Source organism: Myotis nattereri (genome assembly GCF_964212035.1).
Source record: "Myotis nattereri genome assembly, chromosome: 5".
In the NCBI taxonomy this organism is placed as follows: domain Eukaryota; kingdom Metazoa; phylum Chordata; class Mammalia; order Chiroptera; family Vespertilionidae; genus Myotis; species Myotis nattereri.
The window spans coordinates 29,663,248-29,680,916 of record NC_138080.1 but is presented as its reverse complement, the minus strand read 5'-3'; the positions used below and the strand labels follow the sequence as shown (position 1 = coordinate 29,680,916).

General features: G+C 56.6%; 2 protein-coding genes across 4 annotated transcripts in view; one reads left to right on the top strand and one right to left on the bottom strand.

Moving 5' to 3' along the window:
* On the top strand, positions 1–8,735 carry MPND (MPN domain containing). Of its 2 annotated transcripts, none has more exons than XM_081092539.1 (13): positions 1–133; positions 245–522; positions 1,268–1,504; positions 2,758–2,890; positions 3,833–3,917; positions 4,089–4,185; positions 4,436–4,508; positions 4,589–4,665; positions 6,079–6,247; positions 6,339–6,409; positions 6,512–6,601; positions 7,274–7,366; positions 8,477–8,735. In XM_081092539.1, exons 1-13 carry the CDS (start codon positions 127–129, stop codon positions 8,561–8,563), a joined length of 1,497 nt encoding a protein of 498 aa, XP_080948665.1. In that variant the 5' UTR covers positions 1–126; the 3' UTR covers positions 8,564–8,735. The 2 variants fall into 2 exon arrangements, with proteins under 2 accessions (XP_080948665.1, XP_080948664.1); XM_081092538.1 differs by lacking the exon at positions 8,477–8,735 and adding an exon at positions 7,940–8,165.
* Positions 8,736–9,081: 346 nt separating this feature from the next.
* SH3GL1 (SH3 domain containing GRB2 like 1, endophilin A2) overlaps positions 9,082–17,669 on the bottom strand; it is a 49,443-nt gene continuing 40,855 nt past the window's right edge. Inside the window, exons 2-10 of one of the 2 annotated variants that reach the window (XM_081092536.1) lie at positions 14,465–14,533; positions 14,073–14,145; positions 13,018–13,161; positions 12,447–12,580; positions 12,103–12,261; positions 11,695–11,798; positions 11,077–11,192; positions 10,854–10,910; positions 9,082–10,408 (exon numbers count right to left, since the gene is read on the bottom strand). In XM_081092536.1, coding sequence (XP_080948662.1) covers positions 10,212–10,408; positions 10,854–10,910; positions 11,077–11,192; positions 11,695–11,798; positions 12,103–12,261; positions 12,447–12,580; positions 13,018–13,161; positions 14,073–14,145; positions 14,465–14,533 — 1,053 coding nt within the window. In that variant the 3' untranslated portion in view covers positions 9,082–10,211. The remainder of the gene's footprint in view (positions 10,409–10,853; positions 10,911–11,076; positions 11,193–11,694; positions 11,799–12,102; positions 12,262–12,446; positions 12,581–13,017; positions 13,162–14,072; positions 14,146–14,464; positions 14,534–17,669) is intronic. The other variant, XM_081092537.1, reaches the window with a different exon arrangement.

Below are 17,669 nucleotides of genomic sequence, written 5' to 3'. Positions count from 1 at the left end.
CCGGCGGGCCGAGCCCCCCACCCGCCCACCGGCGGCGGCCAATGGCTGAGGCGCCCCCCGAATTGGGGCGGAGCCGCATCACGTGTCGGGAAGAAAGAACTAGCGGGGCGCGGGGTAGGAGCAGCCATGGCAGGTACGGCGGGCCCGTGGGGGAGCCCGCGAGGCCCCGGGGCGGGGAGGGGGGGGGGGGGGCTGGGCCCGAATAGGGGCGCGCGACCCCGCTGCAGCCTGTCGCTGCCCGCAGCTCCGGAGCCGCTGTCCCCGGCGGGCGGCGCGGGCGAGGAGGCGCCGGATGAGGACGAGGATGAGGCGGAGGCCGAAGACCCCGAGCGGCCGGCGGGAGCGAGCGGAACGCGCGGCGGTGGCGGAGCCGGGGGCGGCGGCGGCGGCGGCGGCGGGGCGGGAGCCGGGGGCGGCGGCGGGCCGGGGGGCGCGCTCACCAGGCGCGCGGTCACCCTGCGGGTGCTCCTCAAAGACGCGCAGCTGGAGCCCGGCGCCGGGGTGCTGTCTATCTACTACTTGGTGAGCACCCCCCAGCCCCCCAGCCCACCCCAGCAGGGGCAGGAAGGGAAACTGGGGCCCAGAGCTCCCTTGCAGCAGGCGGAGCCTGGGAGTGGGGAGGGGAAACTGAGGCACGGAACATTCAGTCCCAGCACGAGCACAGAAGGCCACCGTTCATCAAACACCCCATTCCACAAAGGAGGAATTGGGGCTCAGCGAGGATACCACTGCTTTCTTGGCTGTGTGACCTCGCTCAACCTCTCAGCATCCTACTATTCTAGTCCCCTTACTTGTAAAATGGGACTTTCCGCCCCCTCCCATGGGGTTGTATGAGAATTAAATGAATAAAGCGCTCGGCAAGGTGTCTGCTACACAGTAAGTGCTTTGTGTTTGCTCGTATTACTATTGTTGTTTGGTTTGTGAATGGTACAGTTTGTGAATTGAGCACCTGCTGTGTACCAGCATGTTAGGTATTAGGGACACAGCAGTGATCAAGACAGACCCTGTCCCTGCCCTTTGGGGGTTCACAGTGAGGGGAAGGGGGATAGACACATACTTGGGTGGTTTTGATCCAAGCCGGTCAGGACTGTGGCAGCGGACACAATAAGTACAGGGGGGCACCTAAGATGGAAAGCTTCCTGGAAGGGGTGCTGAAGTGGGAAGTGGGTGCTGAGCCCTGGGAGCAGCACTGGGTCAGGGAGGACTTCCTGGAGGAGGACTTGGTGGGTACCAGGTCCTGGGCCCAGCCAGCCCACTGTCGCTGCAGGGGAAGAAGTTCATGGGGGACCTGCAGCCAGACGGGAGGATCGTGTGGCAGGAAACAGGGCAGGTGTTCAACTCACCCAGTGCCTGGGCCACCCACTGCAAGAAGCTGGTGAACCCGGCCAAGAAGTCGGGTTGTGGCTGGGCCTCCGTCAAGTACAAGGGCCAGAAACTGGACAAGTACAAGGCCGCCTGGCTCCGGCGACACCAGCTCCACGTGCCTGCAGCTGTCGCCGATGAGGTGCGTCCTTCGGCCTCCCGGATTAAGCCTTAGACTTCGTCATATGTAAAATGGAAATGGTAATAGCAGTACCATGTGTATTAGACAAATTTAGGTCGCTTAAGTATGTGTGTGTACATATCTGGCTGGCAAGTCTTAAATCTGTGGGGTCCCTGGCAGGCTGGAAACTCAGACAGGAGTTGGTGCTGCAGTCTCGAGGCAGAATTCCTTCTTGTCTGGGAGTCCTCAGTTTTTGGCGTAGACTGACTTGGATGCTGGCCATTGAGATGGAGACGTGGTCAGGTTCTGACTGATTTTCAAAGTGGATCTGATGGGATTTGCTGATAGATTAAATGTTGGTGTTAAGAGTTTCGTTCTGAGCAAGTGGGTAGATGGGGTTGCTGTCATTGGAGATGCGGGGATTTGGGAGGAGTAGGTTTGGGGGGCTGGTCGGGTGCATCATGGCTGTATTGAGTGGGAGCACCCCCTGCATGGTGATGTTGACGGACAGCGGACCCTGAGTCTGGAGCGCAGGAGAACTCCAGGATGTAGACAGGCCTGTGGGTATCGTTGGGGCATGGGCAGGATTGGAGTCCTGAGAGTAGACCAGGCTTTCCTGAGGGAGGAAGCCCCAGGATCCAGCCCTAGGCAACAAGGGAGAGATGGGAAGGCTGAGGGGACTCTGGAGGGGGACAGGGAAGCTGAGTGAGTTCAGGACCCCTGAGAAGTTCCCAGGAGGATGGGGTATCAGCTGGGTCCGACGCTGCTGGAAGGGGGAGGACAGAGAATGAAATGTGACTGTTGGGTTTGGACACAGAGAAGTCACCTTGGCGAGGGAGGTTTAGGAGAGAGCAAGAAGAGAGGTTATTGAGAGAATTAAGTAACATGATCCATGCAAAGTGCGTGCTCGCTCAATGGAGCAACTGAGCATATGCTAAATTCTTTGCACACGTTAACTTGTTTCACCCTGACGCCAGCCCTGTGGGGCTAGAGGTCATCGTGCGGTTTTACAGGTGACCATAGAGCTCAGATAGGTTAGGGCACTGAAGTCACGCAGCTTGTTCAGGATTCGAACCTGTGAGTCAGCCACATGAAGGGGCTCAGGTCTGAGCGCCAGAGCCCTTGGCCGCCTCTGCTCACTCCCTCCCTCTAGCGGACATCTGAGGCAACGGCAAGGACCTAAGGGTCAGGCAGGCCAGCAGTCTGGGTGGGACTTGGGGAGGGTGGAGTGCACCCAGCTGAGGGTCCCGCTGCTGTCACCCCCACCCCGCCAGAGCCCAGCCAGTGAAGGGGAGGAGGAGGAGCTGCTGATGGAGGAAGAGGAGGAGGAGGTTCTGGCAGGGGTCTCAGCAGAGGAGAAAATTCGAAGACCACCTCCAAAGGGCCCCTCAGAACCTGCCCACCCTGGTGAGAGGCGTGAGGGAGGGGAGGAGACAGGGTGGGCGACATGCAGAGCTCAGGTGTAAGAGGAGGCTGTGGACGGGTATGGGCTTTCTTTTCCTCGGTGCCTCCAAGATGGCTGGCTGACTTCCTAGCCCACTAATTTCTTTTTTTTTTTTTTTTAAATATATTTTATTGATTTTTTTTTTTTTTACAGAGAGGAAGGGAGAGGGATAGAGAGTTAGAAACATCGATGAGAGAGAAACATTGATCAGCCGCCTCTTGCACACCCCCCACTAGGGATGTGCCCGCAACCAGGGTACATGCCCTTGACCAGAATCGAACCTGGGACGCTTGAGTTCGCAGGCTGACTGAGCCAAACCCGGTTAGGGCCTAGCCCACTAATTTCACTCTCACTGCCTAATGCTGGATTTCTTGCTCCCACTGACCAATTTCCTTTTTTTTTTTTTTTCCACTGACCAATTTCTTTTCTTTTTTTTTCCATTGCTTAAAGTAATACAAAGGGTATTACATATGTGTCCATTTTTCCCCCCCCGCCCTAGACAGTCCCGTAGCCTCCCCTATCCCCCAGTGTCTTATGTCCATTGGTTATGCTTATATTCCACTGACCAATTTCTTAATGTGCTGCCCAATTATTTCACCATGCTGCCTCCTTTCCTTGTTCCCCAATAGGATTTCTTTGCCCTGTTGTCTCATTTCTAAACTTGCTGCCTGATTCCACCTTCTCCCCAACCTGGTCTTCTGAGGTCCTCACCTGATCTGGGCCCTTCATCTGATTTTAAATCTCCGTCCAATTTATCAACCTGCCGCCTGATTTCCCAGTCCCGCTGCCTTATTGTTAAGGCTGCCTCTAGGGTTTTGTCCTTCTTGGGTTGCCCTGTCTCTGATTTCCAGTTCCAGGCTGGGGAGGGACTGACGCTGCCTTTTTGCCTTACCCTAACCCCGCAGAGGCCACGCCCCTGGGGAAGCGAGTGGAAAACAAGATCCGGGTGCCAGTGCGATACTGCATGTTGGGCAGTCGCGACTCTGCCAGGTCAGATATGTCCATGTCCCCGACACGAACCCCAGTTTACACGAGCTCTTGCTGGGGTGGGTGGAGGAGTAAGGCGGGGGCAAGGCCTCAGATCCTCAGAGCTGGCTGGGGGGAGAGCTGAGGAGCCAGCCTAGGGGTTCCTGAAGCGGTGGGACCCTCGGGCTTCTGCAGGAACCCCCATACCCTGGTGGAAGTAACATCCTTCGCAGCCATCAACAAGTTCCAGCCGTTCAATGTGGCCATCTCCAGCAACGTGCTGCTCCTGCTGGTGTGTGCCTTGTGGGTCAGGGGCTCCCAGGTCTGGGCAGAGGGCTGGGGTGCTCTGGACGCAGATGGGGTCCCTGGAATGTCAGCTCTATATGGGTGGGTACCTTGTCTGCTCATAGGTGCTCAATCAATGTTTGGGAGAAGGAGGAGGTGGGAGGGTTGGCCCCTGCCCATTACAAGAGCCCTGCACTCCCAGGATGGATGGGGGCCAGGTGTAGCCTGACTATGTCTTCTCATGTACCTCTTCCCAGGACTTCCACAGCCACCTAACTCGCAGCGAGGTCGTGGGGTACCTGGGGGGCCGCTGGGACATCAACAGCCAGAGTGGGTAATTGGGGCCTAGTGGGCAGGGGGATATTAGGGGCCGGGTCAATATCCACACCTTCTCTCCCCACTCTGTGCAGTGCTCACGGTGCTGAGAGCCTTTCCCTGTCGCAGCCGGTTGGGGGACGTGGATACCGGGGCCACTGTGGAAGAGGAGGTGAGGGGACACACCGGATGGGGTGTTCTGGGGTGGGATGGGTGCACACAGCTGTTCTGGCAGCCGGCAGTCAGTGCTCAGAAAATGTGCAAATGAGCATGTGTGAACCCTAGCCCCAGCTGACACCTAGTAAGGGCTGGATACATTTTAATGGTCTTTTTATTTTATTTTTTTTTTAAATTCTTTTTTTTTTAAATATATTTTATTGATTTTTTACAGAGAGGAAGGGAGAGAGATAGAGAGCTAGAAACATCGACGAGAGAGAAACATCGATCAGCTGCCTCCTGCACATCCCCCACTGGGGATATGCCCGCAACCCAGGCACATGCCCCTGACCGGAATCGAACCCGGGACCCCTCAGTCCGCAGGCCGACGCTCTATCCACTGAGCCAAACCGGTCTCGGCTTAATGGTCTTTTTTAAAAAAAATCCTCACTTGATATTTTTTTCATTGATTTCTAGAGAGAGTAGAAGAGAGGGAGGAGGGAGGTGGAAAAGAGAGAGAGAGAGAGAGAGAGAGAGAGAGAGAGAGAGAGAGAGAAACATCGATGTAAGAGAGACATACCAATTGGTTGCCTTCCAACTGAGGTATGTGTACCCTTAACCTATGTGCCCTTGATTGGGAATCGAACCCGAGACCCTTTGGTCCATGGGCGGGCACTCTAACCACTGAACCAAACGAGCCAGGGCTTAACTGCCATTTTATTTATTTATTTATTAATATATTTTTATTTATTTCAGAGAGGAAGAGCTAGAGAGATGGAAGGAGAGAGAGAGATAGAAACATCAATGATGAGAGAGAATCATTGATTGGCTGCCTCCTGCAAACCTCCACTGGGAATCAAGCCAGCAACCAGGTCAGGACACATGGAACTTTGACCGCCTGGCTCACAGGTCGATGCTCAACCACTGAACCACCCCCATCAGGCTGCCATTCTTGATGTTTTCCTAATGGTTCTTCATATGCCCCTGGCACCATGCTCAGCGCTCTACACCCACCTTCTTGTGTCTCTCAGGGATAAGTGAATGGATAGTGATTCAGCGAGAACCGTTCTCTTTCTGCCCCTGCTTGCCTCCACTTTCCGCAGGCATTCAGAATGCCTGTGCCTGCTCAAATGCACGCATATCCACCTCAACTGTTTGAGCATCTACTGTGTGGCAGGCGTTGTTGCAGGAGTTGGGACACAGCAGGGAAAATCACTTTTTGCCTTTGTTTCACGACAGGCGCATCTTTTTTATGTACTTGTTGACCATCCCCCAACCGGACTTGTTAGGGTGGGCGTGGGCACAGTCCTGGTACACAGCAGATACTCATTATGTGCTGCTCTCACGTGGAGCTGGATGGAGTCAGGAGCACACCAAGGCTGGTAGGGCCCCAGCTCCCCGCCCTCTCCAGCCCTGCCTCTGTCCCCAGATCTATCAGAGCCTGCTTCTGCGGGGCCTGTCCCTGGTGGGCTGGTACCACAGCCACCCACACAGCCCGGCGCTGCCATCGCTGCAGGACATCGACACGCAGATGGACTACCAGCTGCGGCTGCAGGGCTCCAGCAATGGCTTCCAGCCCTGCCTCGCCCTGCTCTGCTGTAAGTGCCCCCTGGGGTAGGTGTGTGTGTGTGAGTGACTCCTGGACCATGAGCCCCCAGGCGCAGCCCCTCTCTCACTCTCCTCCCACAGCCCCTTACTACTCTGGCAACCAGGGCCCAGAGTCGAAGATCTCCCCGTTCTGGGTGATGCCACCCCCTGAGGTAGGCAGGACTCCTGGGGGAGGCCGAGGGTCAACGTGCTGGATGTGTCATGGGGTGGGAGGCTTGGGGCGGCTGGTGGTGACTGGCCGGTGTCCCTGCCAGCAAAGGCCCAGTGACTACGGTATCCCCATGGACGTGGAGATGGCTTACGTCCAGGACAGCTTCCTGACGAATGACATCCTCCATGAGATGGTGAGCTCACTCCCCGGTGAGGAGGGTGCAGCCCTCCTCATGGGGCGGGCCGGGTCTGAAAGTGCCTACCTGGGCCTACAGGACAAGGTCTGACTCAGACAGCCATGGGTGAATGTGCCAAGGCCCTGGTCAGGTCCCTCTTCTGCAGATAACCACCTGTGTCTCTTAGCACGCAGTCCCAGGTCCTTGCAGCACCTCCCTCACCCCCCAGGCCTCCTAGTTGTTCTGGACACACCAGGGATGCTCCCATCTCGGGCCTCTGCACCGGCCACTCCTCTCCAAGGGGAGACACGTGGAGGACCCCAGGTGTCAGCAGGATGGTTTATGCTTGTGGCTCAACAGGCATTTTAAAAACGGAGCTAGTTCATGACACCTGTGGTTTCAGGGTATCGTTAGGCCAAAACAGGAGGCTGTCAGGCCTGTGTGATACCACGTTCGGTGTGCCTCCCTCAGCCTCTCAGGCACTTCCCTCTTGCTGAGCTCCCTCCTGTCTACTGGGTGGGTTCCTCCGTGGACTTCCTTGGTGAGCGGTGCTGTCTGCTGGTTGCATTAGCCTGGAAGCCTTCACGATAGGTGATAGGTAGCGGTTGCGCCGTCCTGCTCACTGCTGGATCCCAGTGCCTGGCGTGGGGAGGCGGGAGCGAGGGGTCCCAACCACCCCCTGTCCTGTAGATGCTGCTGGTGGAGTTCTACAAGGGCGCCCCGGACCTGGTGAAGTTCCAGGAACTCTGGAACCAGGAGCACACCTACCTTGACAAGCTCAAGGTAAGACTTCTACCCCAAGTCCCATGTGAACCCCTCCTGTAGGAAGACAGCTCTTGGGGAGCATCCAAGAATATACCCATGGGCAGCTTGAGAAAGGGACTCCCTAACTTGTTCTCTACAAAACTATTCCAGCTGGAAATGAACAGTGCCAAACAGCCTTGTTTTATCATGAGGGTGGGGGTGGGAATCACCATCAAAGTGGAGATGAAACGTTAAAGTCCTGTAGACTCCCAGGCCCTGGGACAGCCCCGCTGAAGCTGCGCGGGGCCCTGCTTCCCCCCGCGGCCACTCACACACGGAGGGTGTGCAGGGTTCTGATCTGGTTTAGAGTCTCAAGAGCTGCTGGTGTTGTGAGCGTGCACACTGGCCCTCCAGGGAGTGGGACATTTAAATTAGTTAGGAATTTATTGGCCTCCGGTGTGTGTCTGATTTATTTCCTGTTTGAAAGTCATCCTTAGAAGATACTCTCAACTCTGCTTTGCATACAGACAGTTTCACACTTTTGCTTGTTTTGTTCAACCTTTTATTTTTTGCTAATCCTCACCTGAGGATATTTTTTCCATTGATTTTTAGTGGAAGGGAGGGGGTGGAGAGAAACATGGATGTGAAAGAGACACATCGGTTGGTTGCCTCCCACTCGCACCCCAACCTGGGGCCATGGATCAAACCTGCAACCCAGGAACCTGCCTTTGACCAGAAATTGAACCCGAGACCCTTTGGTGCCTGGGCTGATGTTCTAACCATTGAGCACACAAGTCAGCTGTTCAAACTTTTAAAGAAAACAGTAACCAGGGCTTAAAGTTGTTCCTGGTCACCTCCCAGCCAGGCACGCGGCTGCTGGGTGGCTCTCAGCATGTGGCGAGTGGGATCCAGGCTGGAGTGATATCAGGATTTGTAAAGTGCAGATGACCCCTCACCCCAAACATTAGTCAGCTGGGTCTTGTTACTCAACATCGCTTTTGTTAAGAAGAAAGCATTGCTGTAGGGATTACCACCGTGCACCGTGGGTAGGCGAGCCCCTCTGCCATGTGGCAGCGCTTGGGCCTTGGGGGCGAGGCCAGGTCAGGCCTGCTGGACATGGTCCTGAGGCGCCAGGCCTGCTTGTTTCAGATCTCCCTGGCCAGCAGGATGCCCAAGGACCAGGGCCTGTGCCATGTGCTGGAGCAGGTGTACAGCATCCTTAAGCAAGGGAACTGAGAGGATCGACCTCTGAGGACCTGGGAGGCCTCCTGGTCAGACTCGGCACCCCCCAACCCCGGGTGAGGGGAGTAGGTCGAGAGGTTTCGTTCGTGACTGTGTTGCTGTGTTCCTGTGGGACTGCGTTGTTCGATGCAGGTGCTCATAGAATAAAGGAGAGAAGCAAACAGCCAGGCCTGTGTCTCACCCTGAGGGGGCCCCCTAGCACTTGCTGCTGGGCATAGGTTGCTGTCTGGCAGTGGAGCACTCATGCAGCCGCGTGTGTGGACAGTGCTGGACCCAACCCCAGCCCTGTCCCTTCCTGGGGCTATGGGGAAAGGAGTCTTGGGGAAATACCTCCCATGCCACTGAAGGGTGAATGACAACCGCCCTTCCTGGGCTTGCTATGGGGCCGGTGCCCACTCCAAGAGTGGGTAGGTGGGCAGCTGTGTAGGTCCTGTCCTGACCAGAGACCCCTTGGGAGGGCTGTGGATGTCCCGGTGAAGAGAAGGCCTGCCCCACACCACAACCAGGCAAGAGACTGTAGAAAGAGACGTTTAATACTTCTTTAAAAAAAAAAAATCAGGATTACATTTCCTTCTGCCCTAGACTGACCAAGGCTATGCTGCTTGTCTTGGTCCGGATGCCTGTGTCTCACCCACTCATGATGGTGGGGGGGCCTTGGGGACGAGCAGAGCCTGGTGTCATGGGGGCTGTGCAGGGTCACTGGGGAAGGGAATGTGAACCAGGCCCGAGGTCCCCCGAGGCCAATTTCAGATTAGGCAAGAGGCAAAGCGGATGCAGGGCCGGGGCCCTGCTGGTCTGGGCAGCTGCCTACCTTGGTCTGGAGGAGACAGCTGGGGATACTGTCAACAGGGGGAGGGCAGCCAGCTTGGGATGGGGGAGGCCCTGTGACCCTCCCGAGCAGCCAGGGGTCTGGCAACATTCACTCATCAAAGCCTTTGTGCTTGACCTTCAGCAGAGAGGAAGCTGGAGGCTCCCATGGTCCCGTGTATGGTGTGTCTGTGTGTCTGTAGCTGGTGGTGGCAGCTTGTGCCAGAAATGGTCCATGTGCTTGGTTAGGGGTAGGGTATGCATGGGTGTGTAGGGCTCAGCACCCTGCAGCTGAGGACAGGGCCTGTCCTTAGGGGACTGGGCCCCTGGGTGAGGCCCTACTAAGGAGGTGGCATCTGTGGCATGCAGGGGCCTGAGAAGGAGTTCTTGGGGGAATTTAAAAGCAGGGTGGTGAGTCTGGGCCAGTGGTCCTGCTTGGACCACCCCATCACACAGACTTTCAATCTGCTCACAATAAGGGCAGGTCAGGGTGGGCCAGGCCCCAGTGTGGAGGGGTCAGAGGGTTATGTGTGTGTCTGAGTGAAGGGGACCCACCCAGTCACCAGTCCTGGAGGAGGCGGGAGGACGTTAGTGTTTCTAAGAGCACCTTAGTGTTAGCCCCCCTCAGGGCGGGTGGGGAGGGGAGCCCCCACCACCTCTATGGGTGAGCACTAGTGTAAACAGGGCCCCTGGCCTCTCCGATTGGCCCTGCTGCCTCGAGTCCTGGTGCCCTGGGAATACCTCGGGAGGCCCTGGGAGGAGCACTACCCTTGCTGTGCTTCGGGCCGAGTGGAATACAGGCGATCTGGACGGAGAGGTGAGCAGGCCCACGCTGTCACTGAGGCAGGGGCACCAGAACCTCCACGTAGCTGAGGGGGAAGAAGCCCGACTGGCCATGGAGCATGCCCTCGTACCAGTTCTCGTCGATCTGGTTGGTCAGCGTGATGATGTCGCCCTCGTGGAAGCCCAGCTCCCCATCGTTCTCGGGCTCAAAGTCATAGAGTGCCTTGCAGCTTGGCTGGTCCAGGGGCGCTGAGGGTGGGCAGGGTATGGGTGTAAGGTCTGGGCGTCCAGCTCAAACCCCACCTGCTGCCTCGCTGTGCCTCAGTTTCCCCTAAGGAGAGCCGCTCTTTCTCTGGCTCCCCAGGGTTGTTGGGAATAAGGAGCAAGTGACACACACACGGAGGATGGAAAGGGTTCTGTGAGTGGTTACCACAATGCTCCTGGGAGGAGCTGGGGGCGCACAGTGGCATTAGGATGCCCAGAGCCCACCACCCTCATGGTGCCCTGGACGCTCACAGCGGCCCATTTTCCATGGGAAGGCTGAGGCCACAGAGGCAAGAACTCGGCTCCTTCCCTGCTTGCAGGTCTGAGGAAACCCCAACAGGTGTGCACTCCCACTAGATCAGGGGAGTCAGAGAGACCCTCGCAGGATAGCCTGGAAGGCACGGTTATAAACCGAGGCGGGGACACTCACGCATGCTCCTGCTGGGGGTCCGTATGGGCTTGTCGGAAGATCGGAAAGATGACGAAGCTGCTTGCAAACAAAACACACAGGTGGGCCAAGAGTGCTGAGGTGGGGCCTGGTCCTATCTCGGGCCCCTTTTGCAGAGGGCTTGGATGGGGCAGCAGGCTGGGGCTGTCCCACAAGGGGCCCGTCTCTGAGGCCCTGGGAAAGCACGGCCCCTCCAGCACCTTACCTGAGATCTTGGGGGTTGGGAAGCCCCCGTTGGACTGCTCAGACTCTCCAAGTTCAAAGCTCTCCCGGGGCTTGGGCTTGTATTCACGCTTGGGGCGTGAAGAGGCTTCCCGCATCCTGCAAGTGAAGGGGGAGGTGTGAGCAGACACAGAGCCTGCATCATGAGCCAGGGTGTCAAGGCCAGAAAACACCCCCCCCCCCCGGCTGTTTTTGCTGCTGCCACATGGGCAGTGGGACCCTGAGGAGGCTGTGAGATGGACACAACACACAAGGGAATCCTGAGGAACCCCCTGGGCCAGATCCCCAGACTAGGGCATTTTTCAGGTTGCCAAGTGGCCCCACCAGGGAACCACTGCCAACCAAGGAGACTGGCAATGGAGGAAGGGCTCCTAGGGTCTGCCCTGGGTAAGCTGCCTCCCATCCCCCTCAAGTTGTCTCCTGTCCCACCGCCACTCCACCCTCTCCTTCGGGACAGGACAAGCCGGAGGAGGTCCTACTCCCTTGTGGGATCCCCACAGCCCAGAGATTATAAAAAGCCAGCTGCCAGCCCAGGAATCCATAGCAGGGACCCCACAGCCACTAGGCCTTTCCTGGCCAGCACAGAAGGGAAGGGGCTCACCTTCGCTTAAGCTTGCTGGCCAGCTCGTCCAGGATCTGCACGGCCTGCCGGTGGTATTCCAGCTGGGCATCCACCAGGGCAGAGAGCTGGCTCACCTGCTCAATCTGCAAGCAACCAGCCAGAGCTGAAGAGGGGGCTGTCCTCTAACTCCCATCTCCAGGCCACTTCCTGCAAGAAGCCCTCCCAGACTGCTCCAAGCCCTGGGGCCCGGCTGACCTTAGAGCTGCAGCTGGAAAAGGGTGAAGGGCCCAAAACACCGAAAGCCTCTAGGTGCCAGTTGCTGCACCCCTCTGCTCCTTGCACCCCCTTCATTTCCTTCACCTCCTAAACTGGCATTGAGCCCTTGGATGCTGGCATTGGTGTCAGGGTCTTCCCAAGCAAGGGTAGTCCCCGGGCCCATGGACGTACATCTGTCTCCAGGAGGTTGTGCATGCTGGTCTCAGCCACCTCCTTGGACTCTTCGAACTTCTCCAGGGCCTGCCGCAGCTCCTCATCGGGGATCTTGCCCTGCCGCTTCTTCTTATAGTCAAAGTCCAGGCGGCGGCCCTCTAGCTTCTTCAAGTGGTGCTGGGGGCAGGGCGAGGGTCAATTGCAGGGCCTCCAATGCCCTGCAGCCCTGCTCACAGCAAGTATGCACAGAGGTGAGCCGAGCAGGGGCCCAGGATGGGAAGAGGCTCACTGAGTGAGGGACCCATGTGAGACCCCTGAGGGCTATAGGGGGTGGGCATGAGGGACAGGGCGTCAAGGCATACCTGGATCTCCTTCAGGTCTTTGTCACACAGGTTCTGCAGGGGATCGATGAAGTTCTGCTTGACCTCTATGTCCAAGGAGTCCTTCACCTCTGCCAGGCACTTCATGGACTCCCCTGCATCCAGCAGGGCGTCGCCTGTGGGGGTGTGGGGTGGGGGAAGAGCCATCACAGGATGCCTGTGGGGCCAAGACACCCCCAACTTTTAAAATGACCCCACAGCGAAGGACTGACCAGAAATCAGAGCAACAGACCATCACGTCTGTTCCTGAGCCAGTGGCCTAGGGCTGGTAATGACAAGTGTCAAGCAACCTGCCCCTCCACACTCTCAGAAGGGACCAGATTTGCCCTGAACGCGCTGTGGCGTGAGGGGGAGGCCTTCCCTCAGCCTTAACACTTTAGGTGGTGCTGGGATTCTCCCTCCCCCCATGGGACCAGCCAGCACTAGAGAAGATTCTGGAGCTATGGGAGGGAAGTGCCCTCCTGCTCACCAGTGTGGGGAGGCTCTGGCCTTCCCTCCCTCAGCCTGGCCGCCTGCCCATGCAACCTGCTGAGGCCGTCATGGTGGCCCTCACCGAAGTTGGACTCGCCACCCAGCTCCTTCCCGTGACGAATCATGCACTCGCCCAGCAGGCCCTCCGACTGCGGGTAGCCAGGATTCTTCACCTGCCCACGGATCTTGGATACCGTGTTGAGCATCGACAGCTTGGCCCGTGAGGCTGGAAAAGAATGGGCCGGGTGGGCATGTGGGTGGTTTCTCCAGGAGCCACCAGGCCTGTGCTCAGCTAACACTGCCACTGCCCTGGGTGCTCCTGCTCTTCCCCAAGGCCCACGTATTTCTAAAGTACTCCCTTGGCCCAAGGCCTTGGTTGCCATGCCTGCTGACAACCAGGATACGAGGCCCCTGAACAGGCCTGCCCTACTCTGTTCTTCTTGGCCACAAAGGATCATGGGCAGTGGGCATGAGAGGTGATCGGCTCTTCAGGAGCCCTCAGGGCCTCCTCATCCTGGAGCATGGCTCTGACTGGCCCCTCCCCTCAATGGCGTGGTGGAGCAGCTAGAGAAGTGGTGGTGGGCAGGTACAGGCATCCCGGACGTGGATATCCTCCTGAGGTGGGGGAGCAGCTGTGCTCCTACCTCTGCCCACTTGGGTCTGTCCCTGGCATAGGCCTTGAATGGAGACGCCTGGGATTGGTACCTGTTCCACGTCCATTGCCTCTTGCTATAGGAACTAGCATTTGGATATTCCTTGAGGGAAGGTCCCCACTTCCCTCTCATCCTAAGAGACCCCACTTCATGTTCCAAAGGCGAGCATGTGGCTGGTGCCTGACAAATTAGGATGAACACCCAATTCAAATTGACCCAATGAATCGGTTGGGGTGTCGGGGGAGGTGCTCTTTTCTGCTGGGACTGTTAGCTGCAAAGGTGAAAGGTTGGGATTGACACAAGGAATGAGCGCTGCCAGATGAAACAGAAAAGAAATGCATGACCCCAAGGACATCCTTTAGGTACCTGGACCCAGCCATGCCGAAAACCCACCTACCCCATGACATTTTAATTTTGTGATCCCTTATGTTCCTTCTTCATGCTGTGGTAACCAGAAGAACTTGCAGCTAGCTGGTGTCCCTACCTGGGTTGGGCTGCAGGTATTCGATGGTTCTGGCCAGCACTTCCACCACAGCCTTGCTGGTAACATCCACCTTCTGTAAAGAGGCAACATGTGTGGTTTCAAAATCACTGGGGCACCAAAGGCCAAACCAGGGGCCCCTGGAAAGCCCTTGCCCTGCTCCCCAGTCCCTGCCTGCCTCGGAGCCCACATAACTACACGCTGCTGCGAGGGCTGCCTGGCCTCCCTGTTGTTCATTACACCATGTCCCCGCTGGTGCCTGCCCAGGGCTGAGGGACACCTGATGCCTCTAGTCCATCCTGATAAGCCTTGTCCTAGATGTCAGAGCTGGGCCTCACGAGGGACTCGGTAAATGGTGCCAGACATGAGACAGGGCACACCACTCTTCCCATTACCTTCTCCATCTCTTTGAAGTCATCGTCAAGCTTGGTCCCTTCAGCCCCTCCGACCTTCTCGCTGACCAGCTGGGGGAACAGAAGAAGGTAAAAGAATGAGTCTCAGAGGAGGAGGCCCCAGGATGCCTTCCAGCCATGCCACGTCCACTGCAGGTGGGAGATCACGGGGTCAGGATGTGCATGATAGCTTCCCAGAGATGCTGAACACTGCAGCCAATGGCAAGACGGGTGACCGAGCACACACTCCAAACCACACGCTCCTGCAATGAAGGTGGGGGCTCCTTCTCTCAGGGATGACTGGGTATGGCAAATCCCTCAAAATGCATGCTCCAGAGCAGGTAGGGGGAGGCTCCTGAGAGGCAAGAAGGTCTAAAGTGGAGAGGAGGTCCCATGGCTGAACGAACATGGTAAGTGTCATGTTTGACAAGAGCTGAGGGAAGAAGAGGCTTGCCCTGCTCGGGCCAAATGTTATGCTGCCTGGAAGTCATTTCTCATGGACATGTGTGGGCACACACATCTAAACAGCACTCTGGCATGCTTAATCATACACAACCCCGAACAGCAGTGTGTGACATGTTTAATTTCTCATGCTTAATCACAGATACTTGCCCTGGCCTATGTTGCTCAGTGGTTAGAGCATTCCCTGTGCACCAAAGGGTCACAGGTTCGATTCCAGTCAAGGGCACATACGTGGGTTGCAGGTTTGATCCCTGGCCCTGGTTGGGGCACATGCAGGCGGCAACCAATGGATGTGTCTCCCTCACATCAGTGTTTCTCTCCCCGCAACTCTCTCTAAAAATTAATTGAAAAAATATCCTCGGGTGAGGATTAGCCATGAAAAAAAAAATCAGACACTCATACATGCATGGCACATACACAGACACACTCACTCCATTTCCTAATGGCTGGCAGCAGTTTCTGCTCACACATGAAAAACCCTCCCAGGGCTCCTGAGGACACCCAGCGGCTCCGTCTACAGGAGCAGCCAGGTCACTGACATGCAAGGGCAGGCCTGCCACCTTCTACCTATGTGGTCATGGGTAAGCGGCTTCACTGGGCCTCTGTTTTTCTCTTTGTGAAATGGGGTGACAGATAGGCACTCACGGGACCATGTGCCGGCTTCTGTGGCCTGCTGCATGTGTGTGCTCAGGAGTGTGCCTGGCAAACAGTAAGCACTGGGCAACCACACTGTCTTCACCTCTGACCACTATTACTTTCCCCACGTGTCTCGTCCCTCCATGGGGACTGAGCAGAACTCCAGGCCAGGCCTAGCCTGTTCGTATCCTCCCCACTCCCCACCAAGAGTTAGAGGGAAGTCGGTGGTTCTCAACTTGGCTAAAGCCAGGGAGTCTAAGAAGGAAACGGCACAGGTGAGAAAGGAGATCAGTACAGGGGGGAGAGGGGACAGGAAGGGGGAGGGCAAGAAGGAAGCAAGGCTGGTGTGTGGGGCTGACCTGGGACTGTCACCACCTGGAGCTGCTGGCTGTCCTCTGTGGTGCACCATCCTCTAGGGGACCTCACAGGAGAGGCAAGGGCTGCCCTCCAGCTTCTGCTAACGACTTCATAAGGAAAAGACCCTGTCTGCCCTAGGTGTTCTGGGGCGTTCCACTCTATTTCACGGGGCAGTTTCACTTCTTTTGATTATGGGAAAATAGGACGTTCCCAAATCCGGTGGCTGTCAGAGAGGGAAGTGAGCTGACTGCCTGACGTGAGACGCTCTGCTGGTGCACTGAGGGGAGCTGAAGCCTAAAACCACACCTTCCGGGCTGAGATCACGGGGCCAGACAGCCCCCTCAGTGCAGGCACTGAAGGCAGCGGCTCCCTGAGGGAGGAACCCCTGCATCCTCGTCCAGGGCCCCCAGGAGTGTCACCTCCTCACCTCTACTGGGAATCCAGGACTCAGCTTTCCCAAGCCCACCACACAGCTCCTCTGGTCCCCCACTCAGGGCCAGGTTTACCTGGCCATCCTGTGCTCAGGTGCTGGGGAGGCCTTGGAGGAACTACCAGGCTACCTATCTCCCTACTCACCCCATTTTGGAGCTCTCGGCTCAAATCCCTCAGGTGGTGGTGAATGCCCCCCATGTCCCTGCTCTCCAAGTCTCAGTTTTAGAACCAGTACAAATGGATGAGAAGATGACAAAAGGAAAAGTGGGCCCAGCTGGTGTGGATCGTGGTTGAGTGTAGACCCATGAACCAGGTGGTCATGGTTCAATTCCAGGCCAGGGCACAAGCTTGGGTTGTGGGCTTGATCCCCAGAAGGGGGCATGCAGGAGGCAGCCGGTCGATGACTCTCTCTCATCATTGATGTTCCTATCTCTCCCTCCCTTCCCCTCTCTATTTTTTTAAAAAAGGAAAAGTGCGCCCTAACTGGTTTGGCTCAGTGGATAGAGCATCAGCCAGAGGACTGAAGGGTCCCGGGCTCGATTCTGGTCAAGGGCTGTACCTTGGTTGCGGGCACATACCCAGTAGGGAGTGTGCAGGAGGCAGCTGACGGATGTTTCTCTCTCATCGATGTTTCTAACTCTCTATCCCTCTCCCTTTCTCAGTGTAAAAAGTCAATAAAATATATTTTTAATAACAACAAACAAACAAACAAACAAATAAATAAATAAAGGAAAAGTGTGAAAACCAAAGAAGCCATATGTCAACCCAGCAACAACAACAAAGAAAGGGTACAGTGCTGAGTGTGGGGCTCCCGGGAGGCATGACCGTGGCCTAGCAGAGAGAAGACCTGAATGGTCCGCAGGCAGAGCTGGGAGCCATGTATGGGTTACAAGCACCCACCTTTGAGTGCAAGGTACAGCCTTTTCTAGGGGCTGCCTGAGGATGCTCAGGGGCCAGGACGCTCTCTGGGGAGAGGGGCCTGTGCCCAGAGATGCCCTGTGCATAGGGAAGGCCACCACACCAACACTTCAGTTCTGCTCAGGTTTATATACGTCTTTGGGCCCAACAAGAGCAATAGTATGTTGCTGTGGAAATACCATCCACGTGTAGAGTCTGTGCCCCAAATTAACAGAGCCTGCCTCTTTCACCCCTCAACTGGTACTCTCTACAACCTGATCAAGTTCGCACCCTGCAAGAAAGGAAACAGGCACAGCGCTTGGTGGGGCCTGGCAAACTACGGACTGAAGCCCACTTTTTCTCTCACATCTAATGAGAAGCCAGGAACCTCATAAGCTTACTGTTTGAGACCTGCGTGGCTCAG